The 18,079-nt window shown below is 38.9% G+C and overlaps 1 protein-coding gene across 4 annotated transcripts in view; it reads left to right on the forward strand.

Moving 5' to 3' along the window:
• Positions 1-586: 586 nt before the first annotated feature.
• P2ry10 (P2Y receptor family member 10) overlaps positions 587-18,079 on the forward strand; it is a 95,933-nt gene continuing 78,440 nt past the window's right edge. The window contains exon 1 of one of the 4 annotated variants that reach the window (XM_063280020.1): positions 587-691. In XM_063280020.1, the coding sequence (XP_063136090.1) occupies positions 670-691 (22 nt within the window). In that variant the 5' untranslated portion in view covers positions 587-669. Of the gene's footprint in view, positions 692-10,893; positions 10,993-18,079 lie in introns of those variants that run through there. The other 3 variants (XM_039099736.2, XM_063280021.1, XM_039099737.2) reach the window with 3 other exon arrangements.

Raw genomic sequence — 18,079 nt, forward strand, 5'->3', positions numbered from 1 at the left:
TTTATTTATTTTTATTCTCCAGATTTTATTCCACTCTCGGTCCACCCTCTAACTGTTCCACATTCCAAACCTCCTTCACCCCCAACCCCCTGCCCAGTCTCCATGAGGATATCCCTACCCCAACCACCCCACCAGACGTCTAAACTTCCTAGGGCCTCCAGTTTCTTGAGGGTCCAGTGCATCTTCTCTGACTGAACCCAAACCAGGCAGTCCTCTCCTGTATATGTGTTGGGGGCTTCATATCAGCTGGTTTATGCTGCCTGGTTGGTGATCCAGTGTCTGAGAGATCTCAGGTGTCCAGGTTAATTGAGACTGCTGGTCTTCCTACAGGGTTGCCCTCCCCTTCAGCTTCTCCAGCTTCTTCTCAATTCCACCAGAGGGGTCAGCTCTTTCTGTTCATTGGTTGGGTGTACATATCTGTATCTAGCTCTTTCAGCTGCTCGTTAGGTCTTTTGGAGAGCAGTCATGATAGGTTCCTTATTGTGAACACCTCATAGCTTCAGTAATTCAGTCTTTGGGGCCTCCCCTTGAGCTGAATCCCACTTTGGGCCTGTCCCTGGACCTTTTTTCCTCAGGCACTTCTCCATTTCATTTCCTGTATTTCTTTTAGACAGGAAGAATTACGGGTCAGAGTTTTGACTGTGGAATAGCAACCTCATCCCTCAACTGATGCCCTGTATTTCTGCTGGAGGTAGGCTCAACAAGCTCCTCTCCCCACTGTAGGGCATTTCATCTACAGTCCCCTGCTCTGAGTCCTGAGGGTCCCTCACTTCCCAGGTCTCTGGTACATTCTGGGGTTGGGAGACTTTTAATGACTGCTTCTATTTCTATAGGGTTATGGGACAGTTTAGGTAGTTTATCTGATCCTGACTAAACTCTGGTGCCTGGTACCTGTCTAGGAAACTGTCCATTTCCTCCAAATTTTCCAGTTTTGTTGAGTATAGGCTTTTGTAGTATGATCTGATAATTTTTTGAATTTCCTCATTTTCGGTTGTTATGGTTCCCTTTTCATTTCTGATTTTCTTAATTTGTATAATGACTCTGTGCTCACTGGTTAGTCTAACTAAGGGTTTATCTACCTTATTGATTTTCACAAAGAACCAGCTCCTGGTTTGTTTTTTTTTTTTCTGATTCTTTACATAGTTCTTTTTGTTTCTACTTGGTTGATTTAAGCCCTGAGTTTGATTATTTCCTGCTGGCTATTCCTCTTGGGTGTATTTGCTTCTTTTTGTTCTAGAGCTTTCAGGTTTGCTGTCAAGCTGCTAGCGTATACGCACTCCAGTTTCTTTTTGGAGACACTCAGAGCTATGAGCTTTCCTCTTAGCACTGCTTTTGTTGTGTCCCATAAGTTTTCGTATCTTGTGCTTTCATTTTTATTCAATTCTAAAGTTTTTAATTTCTTTCAATATTTCTTCCTTGACCAAGTTATCATTGAGTAAAGCATTGTTCAGCTTCCATGTGTATGTGGCCTTTCTGTTGTTTCTGTTGTTATTGAAGACCACCCTTATTTCGTGGTGATCTGGGATTATTTCAATCTTCTTGTATTTGTTGAAGACTGTTTTGTGACTGATTATAGGTCAATTTTGGTTGTAGAAGGTACCATGAGGTGCTGAGAAGAAAGTATATTCTTTTGCTTTAGGATGAAATGTTCTGTGGATTTCTGTTAAATCCATTTGGTTCATAACTTCTGTTAGTTTCACAGTGTCTCTTTTCAGTTTCTGTTTCCATGATCTCTCCATTGATGAGACCGTGGTGTTAAAGTATCTCGATATTATTGTGTGAGGTGCAATATGTGTTTTGAGCTTTAGTAAACTTTCTTTTATGAATGTGGGTGTCCTTGCATTTGGAGCATAAATGTTCAGAATTTATAGTTCCTCTTGGTAGATTTTTCCTATGATGAGTATGAAGTGTCCTTCCTTATCTTTTTTGAAAACATTTTGTTGAAAGTCAATTTTATTTGTTATTAGAATGGCTAATCCAGCTTGTTTCTTCAGACCACTTGCTTGGAAAAATATTTTTGCAACCTTTTACTCCTAGTTAGTGTCAGTCTTTGTCACTGGATGCAGATGAAGACCAGAAGGGTCCCGTCCTAGGACACCCTGTGGCTCCAGAGTCATGTGTACTCCAGACTGGTCTCTCTTTGGATAGTCAATGGAGAGAAAAGGTTCTACCTGTGAGCTTAGGAGGGAGAGCGATTATGGAAGACCAGCTCTCAGCAGGCAGATTTTGGGATGGAGGTTGTGGGGCAGCCCCAGCTCTGGTGGCAAATGGAGTGAGATACCATTTTAAATCCAAATCTTGCTTTTCCAGTGTGATGGGGTATCCAGGACTTGCTGTATGGGAGAACTGGGTTCTGATGATGCCAAGTAGCCTTGGTTTCTGTTGCTCATGTTCTTGTGCTTGCTGTTTATCTCTAGTGCTACCTGTCCTTGCTGTCTCTGATTGTAGCCTGTCCCTTCTGTGATTCTGGTTTTGTCAGAATTCCTCAGAGTCCATCTGTCTTTGTGATCCAGTTATTCTGTGATTCTGTGATCCTGTGCTCCTGAGATCTTGAGATCTTGGGTGTTTAAGAGCCTCTGGGAGTCAAGCTGCCTCTGGGGTCCTGAAGTCCTGGTGTGACCAAGCTCCTGAGATCCTGTTGTGTCAGAGCTCCTGGGAGTCAAGCTTTCTCAGAGTGTTGCAGGAGTGGGTGGGGAGCCAGAGCCCTGGGTTTGTTTCCAGCACTGGTGCAAGCTGGAAGGAACCATTCCTCTGGCTGGGCAGGGATTTGTGTTTCTCTGGTTCCTGTGGGGGTCCCTATTATGCTGGGTGTTGGGTAAGGTGTTGTGCCCTCAACTGTGTTCTTGAGTGTGTCAGAGCGTTAGTGCTCCTGGTTGTGTCTGATTTCCTTGGAGTCGAGCTTCCTCTGGGATTCTGGGATCCTGGCATCCAGGGCATTTCACAGCACTTGGGAGTTTGGCTCCTTCTGGGTGTTGTAGGAGTGGGTGCAGAGCCAGCACTCCAGGTCTTCTCTGGGTGCAGATTCAAATTGGAAGGAACCCGTGCCACTGGCTGGGTGGGGGTTCCTGCATTCCTGGATCCCGGGAGAAGGGGGAGTCCAGTTACTCTGGTTGTTCAGTTGTTCGGGCAGTTGCTGTGGCCTCCTCACCAGTGATCCTGGGCATGTTAGAGCACCTGGGAGTTGGGCTTCCTCTGGGTATTGTGGAACTGGATGTAGAGTCAGCACCCAAGGTCTGCTCAGGGCACTGGTTCAGACTAGAAGGGAGAATATATACTTTTGACTGTGGCCATTTTCTTGAAAAGACTTGGATTGTGTTGGGTCAATCCCAAAGCCATGTCCATGCTAAATAAGCACCACTATTGAACTTTATTTTCTGCACGATATTTAAGTGAAAAATGATTGGGGGTAACAACTGTATTGGGCACAGTTTGATATTTTAACATACATACAACGTAATGGATGACCAACTTGGGGTAGTTAGCATCCTCTTCTTATCACCTGTTTTTATGTTTGGACGCATGAAGCTCTTTTATTCTATCTCTTAATAAAAAGGCTATAATCAATACACCATGGTTTAGAGTACTACAAGGTACTGCAGAATACTTTAAAGCAGAGTTTAATATCTATTTCTAAACTTATTTCCTCTACTTTATCCCTGTTAAGTATAGAATTAATTTTTCTAAGTTCAATTGGAGTTTTCTGATATTCTACTCATGAAACAAAACAACAACTACTAACAGTAATAGTAGTAGTAGTAATAGTAGCAGTAGTAGTAGTAGTAGTGTGTAGATGGGTTAAATACATGTGTTTATGTATGTATGTGTGTACAGATAAATATATTACTGTGTGTGTGTGTGCGCGCGCGCGCGTGTGTGTACATTGTTAGATTATTCGAATTATCCAGACCTCTGCAAAGTTTATTGGTTTTGCTTCAAATGACAGGAATTATTTTCTTTGTTACTGAGTAATAGTCGTCTTTGTTTATACTCCATACTTTGTTCATTACTCCATTAATGGAGACCTACGTTAATTCCACATTTCGGCTATTGCATATTATGGTGCCATAAGAACACAGGTGTAGGTGCCTCTGATTTTTAAGGAATAATTATACTGATGTTTATACTGTCTATACTAATTTATATTCCACAACAGGAAGGAATTTTTCTTCTTTATATATCCTCAACAGAATTAGGGAAATCTCACAGGGTTCCATCCCCAGAGGAAGAATTGTTGGCAATTAACAACTGTGGCTTTAAAATAGAAAATTAGTGTTCTCCATGGATGTGCCTTCTATTGTGTATTCAACACCAAGTGGCCAGCTCTGAAGCTATATCTATACAAGCATCAGTAAGTGGACTCAGCAGGTTGTATATATCTAATGATTCAAATCTAGAATCCATGTATGAGAGAGGACAGATATCATTTGTCTTTTGGAATCTGGGCTAATTCCATTCAGAATAATTATGACCATCATTCCATTGTGTATGGCTATATAACCATCTTTTCATGTCCATCAACTGATGAATGGATAATGCAAAGGTAATCTAGGTATTCTTTTCTGAATAAATACTCTGTAGACAATTTTCTTATATTGTATTTAATCTCTTCATTCTGCTAATTGTTTTCTTTGCAATACAGAAGTTTTGATTTGAATATAGTTAGTTCAGTTTGTCTATTTTGGCCCATGTTTTAGGAGGTGTCACATACAGAAAAATGTGCATATATTAAAGTTGGTCTTTAATATAGACTGTCAACTTCAGATGACTTAATTCCACCTGAGAGGCAAATCTCAAGGCTTGTGTGAAAAGAATTAACTTGATTATGTTAGGTGATCTAAGACGACTCATCCTTAACATGGGTAGCACCATTCCCTTAACTTGGATTGTAGCCTTAAGAAAAAGAAGGCTAGAGACAAAAATAGACAAGCTGAACTATATCCAAATAAAAATAGCTGTATTGCAAAGAAAGCAATTATCAGAGTGAAGAGATAATATAAAAAAGAGGTGAAGAGTTGGGCATCAGCATTCATGTCTTTGTCCCCTGTCTGTAATGTGAATAGCTGTCTCAAGCTCTTATGATAATGTCCCTTCTAAGAAACTTACCCTTGAACTGTAAGCCAAAATAAACCCTTCCTGTTACTTGGTTAGAAGTTTTCTCATATTAACAAGTAACAGATGCAGTGTGTATGAGTAGTCTTATAAGTTTTCTAGTAATTTCATGGTTTTGACTCTTACATTTTGATTCCTGGTATGTTTTAAGTTTTTACAGTAAGAGATAGAGTGTTTTAAACATCAACCCAAAGTTTTTCTAATGTTTATTTAAAAGGGTCTCTTTTATGCAACGTTTTTTTTTTTGTCAAGAATCAATTGGTTGCAGGCATAGGTTTATACCCAGTATCTCTACTCTGTTCCACTTATTTTTATGATGATACCATAGTGTCTTTGTTAATACAACTTTGTGGTATATTATGAAATGAAGCAGTGTTGTGACTCTAGAATTTTCCTTTGTGTTCAGGATTACACTGAGCATTCAAGATCCTTTGTCCTTTCACATAAATTTTATTATTTTTGGCATGCTTGTGTATGCGTTGATTTGGGAATCTTTCTGTCTCTGTATACCACATTCATCAACACAGTGCTGAAGTTACATAATGTGCAGCCACACTTGGTATTATTTTATGTTTTGAATTAAAATTTTTTGTTTATGGAGAAAACACACCACTCAGCCACCTTCCCAGTCTACATATAAATTTTGAAATTGTTTTTTATTACTTCTTTGAAGAATGTCAAGACATTTTAATGGATATAACATTGAATCTATAAATTACATTGCGACTATATGAATTTTAATTAGCTTTAACATTTTGACAGTTTCTTTTTTTAAAAATTTACTTATTGTGTGTATAGTGTTCTGCCTGCATATATGCCTGCATGGCAGCAAAAGAGAGATCCATATCTCATTATAAATAGTCGTGAGGTACCATGTGGTTGCTGGGAATTGAACTCAGGAAGTCTGGAAGAGCAGTCAACCTCTGAGCCATCTCTCAGTCTCCAACATTTTCTTCCTTATAAACAAGGTATTGTTATCAGACTTCTCAAATATCTTACTTTCTATTATCCCCTTCCTATTCATCATTTCTTTCTCATACCAATTTGATTTTTGCATGTCCTATTATGAAAGTATAGGGCTTGTTCAAGAATATGGTCTTACTATCAAGAGCCTTTGCTGTTTATGGGCTCTCCAGGATACTCTTACCCAACTTGAGAGAAAATATTCAATACTTGTCGCTGGCATTTGTATTTGGCAACCCATGACTTCTGTGATGAGCAAAATCACATGCTTAGGTTTCTCTCTCTGTCTCTCTGTCTCTCTGTCTCTGTCTCTCTCTGGAGGAAATGAATATAGAAGTGGATAAGGTGATAGAGGGTGGATTTTGGAAGAATTAAGTAGAGGGGAGGAGAGGGTGAATATGCTCATTGTATAAAATTCTCAAAGAGTAAAAATATAGTTTTTACAAAGAATAAAAATATAGTTTTTAAAATGAAAGCTTTATAGATGTTTTTACTCACTTTTTTATGTTAAATGATTTTGATTAATAAGAAGAATAGGAAATTCTGAAACTACATCAGGGAGATCAGGGAGGGTGAATAGGATTTGTTTGGTTGATAAGTAGAAAAAGACATTAAAAGACTGATCATTTTACATAAAACATAAATGTAGGCAATGGATATATTGAACCATGTAATGTATTTGGAAGACTCAAGTCACATGAGGTTGTGAGGTGGACAAGAGTAAGTTTGTGAGAGCCATGGAATATCATTTTAGGGAGAAGAAATGAAAATTTAAGCCTTTTTTGGTGGGAAATAATTGAAGGTGTCTGAGAGGGGAGTTGCCTGTGAAGATGACACTGGAAGTAGAATGAATTTTTGAGGTTCTGAACTGGATAAAAAGTGGAGATGGAAATGACAGATGTTATAAAGGTAGTAGTTGTGGAATTTTGTGGTGATATAATGGTGAGGGAGACAAGGAAATACAAGTAGTATTTCACTGAATAGCAAAATTCTATAGTATTTCTATGGTATGGTGGAATTTGTATTTAAAAATGCACATGAATGGGAGAAAAGATCTGTCATCTAATCTCTAATTCTAAAACCAGTGTTAAATGTATATAAATACTTCTCTTCTAATTTATTTATTTATTTATTTATTTATTTATTTATTTATTTATTTATTTATTTATTTATTTATTTTTACATTCCAGAGTTTATTTCCCTCCTGGTTCACCCTCTGATTGTTCCATGTCCCATACCTCCTCCCTATGTCTCCACAAAGATGTCCCTACCCCATCCACTTCACTAGACTTCTAAACTCCCTGGGGCTTTTGAGGGTTAGGTGCATCTTCTCTGACTGAACACAGACCTGGCAGTCCTCTGCTGTATATGTGTTAGGGGCCTCATATCAGCTGGTGTATGCTGCCTGCTTGGTGATCCAGTGTCTGAGAGATCTTGGTGATTCAGGTCTTCTAAAATTTTTAATCTGTTCTTTGAGAATTTTGTACATATTTGGAACATATCCACTAATTCCCAACTTTTCCTTGATTCACCCTTTCCCTACCCTACTCTCCCGAATTTGTGTTCTTTTTTTTTTTTTTAATTTCAAGACCAAGTTGAGCTCCCAAATATTCTTTCACTGGAGGGTGGTTGATTTAGCAGAGGCTGCCACTAGCACTTCTCAAACCGTGAGTCTGTAATGACCTTTACACCAGGGTTGCCTAATGCTGAGCTCACTGGAAAACACAGATATTTACATTGCAATTTATAGCAGTAGCAAAATTACAGTTATGAAGAAGCAATGAAATTAATTTTGTGATTGGGATCGCTACAACATGAGAAACTGTATTAAAGGGCCATAGCATTAGGAAGGTTGAAAACCTTTATACTCTTAAGAAAACTGTTTGCCTCTGTTTCAGCAGCTAAGAAATACCAGCAACTCCATGGCTTCAGTGTGACTGTGAGCTCTGCTTGCATCTCCATGCTATGATTTGGTGTGGCTTGGACTTACACAGGTTTTTGTACATGCTCTCCCAAGTGCTGTGCATTCATGTATGCAGCTTAACTGTTGTGACCTCCCCCAAATAATATTTTCTTGTGGTTGCCTACTGTCTCTAGTCCTTAAATACTTTCTTCCCTATCTTCCTCAATGGTACCTGAACTTTGTTTGGGTGGGTGTTTCTTTCAGGGCTGGGTGTTCTGCAGTCTCTTATTTTCTCTGCACCTTGGCCATTGTTGGGTCACGGTGTTAATTACCATTTACTGTAAATATAGGCTTCTTTGATAAGGGCTGAGAGATTTACTGATCTATGGGTATAACAGAAGTCCATAGGAGTCAGTTTAATACTATGTTCTTTTACCAGCATAGTGGTGGGTTCTCTCTTAAGCCTATGAACCTGTCTAGTCTTGGGTTCTTAGCCCAATAGTGGTGCCTTGGGCTTTTAGCCCAAGACTTTCATCTTGCGGAGTCAGGCTTGAATCTATAAGTTTAAAGTATAAAAGCATTTACCAAGTATATTTAGCTTTCTCTACTGTAGGATGTGTAGAATTGTAATGGTTGCAGTTAGATCAGATTAGTTAAGAAGCTAAAGTGAAACAGAGGAAGTAGAGCCCCAAGTAACAGAAAAACTGTGTTTTAATGATGGACTGTATTTTTAAGTTCTGTGTTCTTTTTTTAAAAAATTGGGTATTTTATATATTTACATTTCAAATGTTATCCCCTTTCCTGGTTTTCCCTCCCATTCCTCCTGCTTTTACGAGGGTGCTATCCCACATACCCACCCACTCCCACCTTACCGCCCTGGCACTCCCTACACTAGGCCACCGAGCCTTCACAGGATCAAGGGCCTCTCCTCCCACTGATGCCCAACAAGGCCATCCTCTGCTACATATGCAGCTGGAGCCATGGGTCCCTCCATATGTACTCTTTGGTTGGTGGTTTAGTCCCTGGGAGCTCTGGGGGGTCTGGTTAGTTGATATTGTTCTTTCTATGGAGTTGCAAACCCCTTCAGCTTCTTCAGTCCTCTCCCTGACTCCTCCATTGGGGTTTCTGTAGCTTAGCCCATGCTTAGCCCAACGGGTGGCTATGAGTGTCTGCCTCTATATTTGTCAGACTCTGGCAGAGCCTCTCAGGAGACAGCTATATCAGGCTCTTGTCAGCAAGTACTTCTTGATATCCTCAATAGTGTCTGAGTTTGGTGTCTGTATATGGAATGGTTTCCCAGGTGGGGCAGTCTCTGGATGGCCTTTCTTTCAGTCTCTGCTCCACACTTTGTCCCCGTATTTCCTTTGGACAGGAACAATTCTGAGTTAAAAATTTGGCAATGAGTGGGTGGCCTCATCCCCCAACTTGAGGCCTTGCCTAATCTCCCCCCCCCCTTTGATGGACATTTCAGCTAATCTCATCCACACTGGGTCTTGGGAGCCTCTTACTTTCGTGGCATGATATACAAAGTGTCAGGAAATTGAACAGAGGTGTGTAGCAGTGGAGGATGGGGAACCGGGGATAGCCACCAGAAAGTCCCAAGTTATGTGTTCTTTAAGAACAGTATTTTATGTCCTTTTATGCCTACTAGATTTGGTTCTGTAAATCTGACTAATCTCCATCCTATCTCAGGGTTAATTTTACTTGTCTCCTTGTGAGTGGATAAAGATTTCTCTTAAGAAATCGAGGCTGAGGAGAGATACCTCAGAGCTTTCCATGCAAATCTGAGGAGTTGAATTTGACTCCTAGAGCCATAGAAAAGATCTCGACATGGCATGCTCTTGTACTCCTAGCAGGATGTGAAGAAAGATCAATCCTTTCAGCTCTATGATCAGTAACCCTAGGTTAGTCAGTATATTCCAGGCCAGTGAGAGACCCTGTCGCAACAAGAAAGGTGGATATCTCCTGAGCAAAATTACCATAAATTGATCCAAGGATGGACAAAAGAAGTAGAAGAAGGAATATCTCCTCATTGTGTCCTACTTGAAGGCTGGCATTTCCTATTCTCCAGCTTTCTGGCCCTTTTTCTTCTCTCCCAGCCCCATCACACAGTTATCCAGTATTTTTAAACAGCTTAGAATTTTCCACAGAGTGCCCTATTAGGGTAGGGAGGAAATACAAGCTGTCCATCCACACCTAAAGTTTATATGGTCAGGAATTCCTCCCATACTTCTGACATTCAGAGTTTCTCTTGCTGTTCTGCCCTTGGGGTGATAGGTCTCAGTGAGGAAGTAGCAGTTTGGGAGGGAAGCAATGTGATTTAATGCATTCAGAATTGCAAGTAAATGAAGGCTAGTTCCTGAACCTTCCCAGAAATGACTGAAAGAGGGTTCTTTGTTAGATCGTGCGAATTTCCATTTGGTGGACTTTCTGACTGTGGGACAAAGTGAAGTGAAAACATGAACAACAATGGAGCAACATGGGAGGAGGTATTTTTGGTGCAGGGTATCACTTCACAACGCAGTTCTGCCTGGGAGTGGGCCCCAAGTCAACTCCCTTAAGCTGTTCCTGCTTTTCACAGTTTCTTCCTTTTTTTCTCACATCTTGAACTTAGGAACCTATAGATTTTTCAAAACAGCCAGATTAAAAAAATACAATAGAAGGGAGGAGGCCTCCCATGGGACAGCAAGGAACTAGGTTAACTGATTTAATGTTTTGTCTATATTTTTTTCTAAAGCATGGTCTTTGGGAAGGGTATTTGAAAATTATAGACTGCTACAAAGTTCTAGAAATTGCGTGTCTCTGCATAGCTGGATTAGGTGTCTAAGACAAAGTTGAGTGTCACAGAAGGTCATTCTAGAGGTGGAGTTGTTATGAGGTTTATTTTTTTCTAGAATGACAGCTAACTTCTCTAAAATAACCATGCAACCTTTCACATGAGCAGTGACAGATTTCCCCCTTGTACTGGCTCCATCACCAGTCATAATCTGACTACCGAGAGGAAAAGCAGTGGTCAGGTGAGTTGAGATGGATGAATGGTGTCTTTTTCTAGAGAAAACACCACATAGCAACACATTAAGGCCATCGTTTTGCTTTCATTTCTGGCAGAAGTGTACAGTCAGAGATCCTTATGCTGTAGTGGCAGAAGTGTTTCTGATCATGCTTCACCTGTAAAAACAGAACAGCTCTCCAACTTCTGCACAGAATAGATGGCCTGCTGTTTTGGGGCTGGTGAGATGGATATAGTCTAAGAGAGAAGATCATGCCATGGCCTATTGGTCAACAATTTCATAATTTGTTTAGGAATACTCTATTTAGGATTCATTCATAAGGGCAGTGTTTAGTACCATTTTAGCCCCTATAGCTTCAAGTCTTGTTTCTTTGTTTGAAAATAGCAGTCACCTAATGTAGTAGTTGGAAGACTGGACTGGGTTTCAAAAGAACTTAGTTTTTGTTGTTGTTTTTAAATCCTAGATTTATTTACAGCAGTAAAATTGGTGGTACTTGTAATAATATTTTTATTATTAAATAATTTTATACTATTTCAGAATGTACAATGTTTTATCCACATGCCTTTGGATAAGTTACCTCCCTTCTTTGGGTTTCAACTTTTTCTAAATGAAGACGAATTTAATTACTTTAAGTTAGTTTTGTGCAGTATCTAAGATTCAGTTAAGTGAGTCTAACAGTGTCATGTCAGGCAATGGGTAGGAGTAAAGATGTGTGAACATGACCCAGGACCGGCATGTTTATATAATGTAGTTATTTTATAGCATGAATTTATTAAAAATGGTAAAAAGGCATTTTAATGTAAGATACCCTCAACTTTAAGTTATTCCAGGCACAAACTATCTAGAATGGCTATGCACAGTAATATAACAGTGATGTTGATGGCTTGGATAAAGACATTGGATATCTTAGGGTAGGCAACCTATACAGAGTTGCTCAATTCAAAATGTATCCTTTTATTTATTTATTTATTTATTTATTTATTTATTTATTTTTGTTTTGGTTTGTTTCTAGATAAAGACCAGCTCTGAGTGAGAGCCTGGCATTTACTCATTCCTTCACAGTCACTATACTTTTTCGAACTGCTATGATGTGACATTATTGTACATGCAAAAGGAGAGAGAAATGAATAGGTAACAAGTACCACCACAACAAATTCTGAACTTATTCCTATTTTTCTTTCTATCAGATCAACAAATTGAGGGTTTTTTACTAGATTATTTTTAATTATGTTGAGAAGTTGCTAATCTAACCATAGGTAATTAGCCTACTTACTTTGCTTAAATGTACTAGACAGCCTTCTATACAGTTTGTCAGTAAATATCCGCGAAGGAAAAATCAAGGCAAGATGTAGTCTCAAATCACATTTACTATAGTCATTGTTACTATGAACTGCATGTTTCCATACATTTAACATGCTTTTCTAAACATTGAATTTTCCATTCATATGGAAAAAAACCTGATTCAACACTGAAGACTGAATGATAGTCTGTTTTTGAATGCCGTTCTTCACTTCCTATCATGTCGTATCAATCCTGGCTACTCATCTCGACCATAGATTCCTATTGCATAGAAACACCTGAGGATTCTCTACTAACTGCCATTTGTGAGAAAATATGTCGTTTCATTGGAACTAAGAAGTTCTCTGTGGTTTGGTGCTGGCTGGAACTCCCTGTAGTTGGCTGTCCACCTACTTTTCGGAAGGCTTCAATATCTTAATTGGCATTTGCCCAAGTCTTGTTTAAGTGTCACTGTGTTTATATAGCATGCGAATGGATATTGAATGTTGCTTTTGATAACCCTGAGGGTGAATAAAGGCCTCTGAAAATATGGAAGAATGAACTGAATCATGGGAACAGAGTGGGATATTCTGTGTTTTACCCATAGTTTCCCAGCAGGCATCAAAGAAATGACAGTAGGTTCGTGGAAATTCCCTTTTGAATATTAGGTAGAGTAAACTGGATATTGTTATGAATCATGGAGACAGATTAACTGGCAAATAGCTGGGAGTTATTTGAACCAGGATGGTTCTTGTAGGTAAGAAGAGGGATTTGGTAGGCACTAAGAAGGTAATATCTAAGGTATGTAGATAGATTTCATATAGCATATGAAAGAGGTGGAGGAGTTAAAGTTTCCGGCTGGACCAATTGAGTAACTTGTTGTTGCAGTATGGGGTAAGTATTAAAAAATAAAACACCCAAACCATGATATTGCTGACACATTTATTTTATGTCAGTCAACCAGATTCGGCAGACTCTCTGGCCCAGAGATCTCAAAACAACTCCACCTGACTCTATTAGTTCCCAATTTCCATTTCACGCTACCACCGGCTACTTGATGGCCCCAGCAGCAGTCTCTCCTCCTCCATGGTTAGCCCCATCAGTGACCATCCATCTAGTTCCCCAGGTGGGTCGGTGCTATGCCAGTCCCATCCAGAGACCACCTATCTTGTGGCTCTTTTGCTGTGGACCCTGTTCATATTCCCAGCAACCCAGGAAAATCAAAACTCTAGAGCTTGTAATTTTTCAATCAGATTTATATCAGTAAATTCTCATGCCACAAAATGTCCACGCAGTAAACTCAGAGCCAATTGATATTGATATAAACTGTTCACCTAGATAAGACAAATTATCCCATAATAATGTAACCCTTGTAAGATATTCATAGCTACCTATGGCTATTTAAAGCTACATGGTAATGTGGGTCATCCTTCTCCTCCTCCATCTTCTCTTCTTCTCTTATGTCTTTTGCCTTTCAAAAACTCTGGCCCCCTGCCTTTCTTTTTCAGTGTCAAATCACAGGCCTTACCTTATTTTGTGCCTGCCCTCACTTGAATATAGAAACTTGAATCAATCCACATTTCACCCTTTCTGTCTAAATAAAAAAAAAAACTTCTCTCAGATATAAGCTGAGCACAACTATTACCATTCTGTAATTTATAAAGTATAAGATATGCCTATCCAGTCCATCATTTTTGTCAAACAGAACACTCTGTTATCTATCCTAACTTAAGAAAGGCTTAAAATCTATATGTTATGTCTTGGTTGGCTTGTATACTATCTGAAAACTATCCAATCAAATGTGTTTTCTCAATATTAAATAGCCTGAGTGGGCTAGGAGACTATAATCAGTCTTCAAGTCCATCAGAAATCTGAGAACGACCAATGTTGTGGTGCAGCAGAGCCAGTTAGGCGAGCTCGCTTATAGGGACGTTTGTGTTTTTATGGGAGTTTACTGACGGCATTTGAAGGGGAAAACTTTAGGTAGAAAAAGGTCAATGAAAAAGTTCTTTTCCTCATTTTGTGACTGATTTTGACGAAAGAGAGGATTCAAGCATCATTCGTATCACAAGCAGTGAGACCTGTAAGGTCAGAACTGTGCAATGAAACCTCTGACTCAAGTCATTGTTCTTCAGATTGCACTTTAGGAGCACTGCAGACCCTACCTAAATACCTCAGGATCTGCTATGAACATCAGGGAGAAGGAAATGAATGAGAATCTGCACTGGCTGGTGAGCTTCAGCCAGGCTATATGTTGATCATATGCATTTGGTTTGCATGTGTTCTTTTACTTTTAAAATCAGTTTTCTGCTAACATCAAAGTTTGAAAATTACTGGATGGGGCATGGTTATCATTCATTTCAACAGTAGTTTCTACAGTTGTCTGTGTCAGCAATTGAGATATATTTTAATGTGGCTGACTATGAGAACAGTTCTTCCTAGTTTCACCCTAGAGAAGGTTTCATAAGGCGTGTACATGAAGAATCACGTGATACAAGGGAAAGGATAACTGATACGAGACAAATCCAGGTCCCTTGCTCTGGGAGTCTGAGGGAAGGAAGAAAGCAACAGGAGGGGAATAGAAGAGAGAAATCTCATTTTACATCTTGCTTGTGTAGGATGTGTGAAAATAGAGCTCCAGAAGGTGTTGTATGGATGATGAACATAGACCCGTGCCATCAATAATCACAGAATATTCACATGCAGGGACAGAGCTGAAGGGCAGATGGGACCTTTTGACAGAGGGAATGGCCTAAATGAAGAAATGGTGAGGAAGTTTAGAATATAGTGTGTATTTCTGTTTGTGCACAACATGGGAGGATGCAGCAGGAGGAAAGATGTGGGTGCAGATTGTAAGGGCACCCAATTAAAAAGCTGAACAGAGTGAGTGAAGTGGGACACTGAACAGTTTTGAGCAGAAGAGTGACATTGACCAGAGAGAGTACATTCATCGTAAGAGATTAAACTGAACAAGGAGTGATTGTGTGCTGTATAAAGTGGACCTTGTATACACAAACCTTAATCTCACTCTGCCATTGCATGTTAGTGTGGTTGAGTGAAAATCTTTCCCTGGAAGAAACATTTGCAATGTATTCCCGCACTCACCCAAGCATATCACATTGATTTCCATAAAATCGTTGCCGTAGAAATGCATATTTGTTGTGTTATTTTTTTGTCAAGGGTTGAGTGGAAGGAGATGACCCAGGTGGAAAAATCTGATTTAGGAAACAAGGGAGAATAGCAAGAATCAGCTAGCAATCAGGAAACTTAGGAAAAAACAAGTAGACCACCTTTTAAACAGTGAGCTTTTGAAATGTCCTCCAAAGTATTCCTCCAGGGATTGCCCACAATGGCAAAGATCCAAGGAGGGTAATTAACACACCTGCATTTCACTTAGAAAACGTGCCAAGTGTTCCTTACTGCCCGAGCCATATGGTTCTAATTGAGTCTTCTTGGACTGACTTGCGATTCTCTTTGACATATGCAATGAATTACTATACAGAGAAACATTATAAAGAGTGTCCTTTCATATGAATTCCCGGCAGTTGGATGGTGTTTTTTTTTTTCCTGGGCATGCAAAACCAGTGCTCCACTTATGCCAAAAAATGAGTGGGCGAGCATCTGCTTATTTTTTAAGATGGGGGCACCAATAATGTCCTTTACTTTTCTTATGTACACCTGCTTTTCTGTGACTGGAGACTGATTCTGAGCCTCTGGGCATCCAGTGCTGGTTGCTTTCCTTTGATATTTGACTATGTTTTTCTCTGGGAAAACCGAAGCCATCTGCTGTAAGTGTCTTCATTGGCTGCCCTTTGGATGGAAATTGGCTTTGAAAATAACCCTAGAATTCTCTCTTTCCCTTCTACATGACTTCTTTTCTTCAAGAATAATATACTGTACATTTTAATCTTGTCTGTTATTTAATTCTACTGCTCACCTAGATGCAGCTTTCTTGGACTGTAGTTACCATATGTGCTTAGTTATACTACATTCTAATCTTTTTATGCTTTTCTTACTTCTCCGATCCATTAGGTTTTGCAGCTTAATTGAGGTATGTTTAATATACAAATAAACTGCATATAGTTAATAATTATGGTTTGATAAATTTGAGTATTAATAACACTTTTCTATCAAGGCAATAAACATAATCACCACTTCCAAGATTTTGTTTCCCTTGGCCTGTTTGTTTTCTTTATTGCCAGAAGACTCATTGCTTCCATTTCCTCACTGCCTATGCAGTAATCTTAGCTAATGTTTACTGAATGCCTTATACAACTTAACTCTTTGAATCCTTATAATAATCTCATACAGTAAGTACTGTTTATTGATACCTGTTTTTAGAATGAAGAAATAGCCATGAAGGTCAGAACCTTGTCCAAGGTCACAATGTAGTCAACAGTAGAGGCTGGATTCAAATGTAGGAACTGTTCTCAATGTTGGGGCCACTTAAGATCATGCTGCCCTGTCTCCCAAGAAAACTTTCGAGATCAGTTACCTTCCACTGAAATCCATCTAGGAAAATTTAGATTTTCATTTCTTCCTAAAACTCTGGAAATCCATTTCTAACTATGTTTCCATGACCTTTTCTCAAAATTTTATTTTACTTTTTATTATTACTCTTTTTTAAACTTTTGTGTAGATTCCTCTTTTTATTTCTTTCTATTTGGTTTGAATTTTTTTCTCCTTATATTTGCATGCAAATACACTTTCACAGTTCCAGTACCATGTGGAGCATCCCCAAATATCTGTCCCTTTCCCTTTATAAAGGCAGCAAGAATCACTGCTAGAAACACTATAGTATGTGTCATTGCAACTGCCACTGTGAAGTCCAAAGACCCTGCTACACTTGTAGATCCGCATTTTGAAAATGGGACTAATTACTCTCTCCATGGCATTTTGGCAATGGCATTTCTTTTCAATAAAACTCAAAGTCAGAAATGATTCTCTAATTTACTGGTCCTCTAGCTCCCTAGATATTTGTTCAGGCAGTAAACACTTGGTAAATATTTAGTGAATATCTTACTATGTTCCAGGTTTTGTGCTAAGCATTGAGGTTGCAACCATTACCATGATTTTATACATCCATAAAGCTTAAAGTTTCTTCAACATCACTTGGTTTGACTCTTTACTGACAGTACTTTTCAAGTTACAACGATTTCAAGAGAAACTGCATTGCCTGCTGCCAAAAATTATGTTAACTAGCACTGTGATTTACATAGGCCATTCATCTTTTATAATTAGTCATTTAATAAATATTAATTGAACATTTGCTGTGTCCCTCATGGTGAATTAGGTGATAAATCTCTGAACAAAATTGACAAAACCATTATCCTCCAGGGTACTTGTACTGGGGTTATGCACATTTCCTCTCTTCTGCCATTCAATTTCTAGTTTTTCCATTATAACAACATGTGAGAGCAAGCCATAGAGAACAGTGAAAACATTGGGTGACTAATTAGTGTTAGACTAAATGGGACACAGATGGTTTCAGATAAGAAATAACTGTGAAATAAATTATATTTCTTTTATTATTTGAACCTGTCTTAGTTAATTGGGAGTGAAGGTACATTAGAGAGTCTTACATAATTTATATTCATCAATTTCTAGCATCAGGGCAAATAGACTTTTAAAAAATCCCCGCTAGGGATGCCATTATTGTTTGATGACATTTGGGAGAAAGAGCCATATGCAATGATGCTTACAGCTTTGGTCACTTCTAGAGAAAGTTATGGCATTGGTGACATTCTATTTTTAATGGCCTTTTCTTCTCCTCTTCTTCTTATAAAGTAATCCTAAACTTGAAGTTAACCCAGAA

Source organism: Rattus norvegicus, chromosome X, assembly GCF_036323735.1.
Source record: "Rattus norvegicus strain BN/NHsdMcwi chromosome X, GRCr8, whole genome shotgun sequence".
Lineage (NCBI taxonomy): Eukaryota > Metazoa > Chordata > Mammalia > Rodentia > Muridae > Rattus > Rattus norvegicus.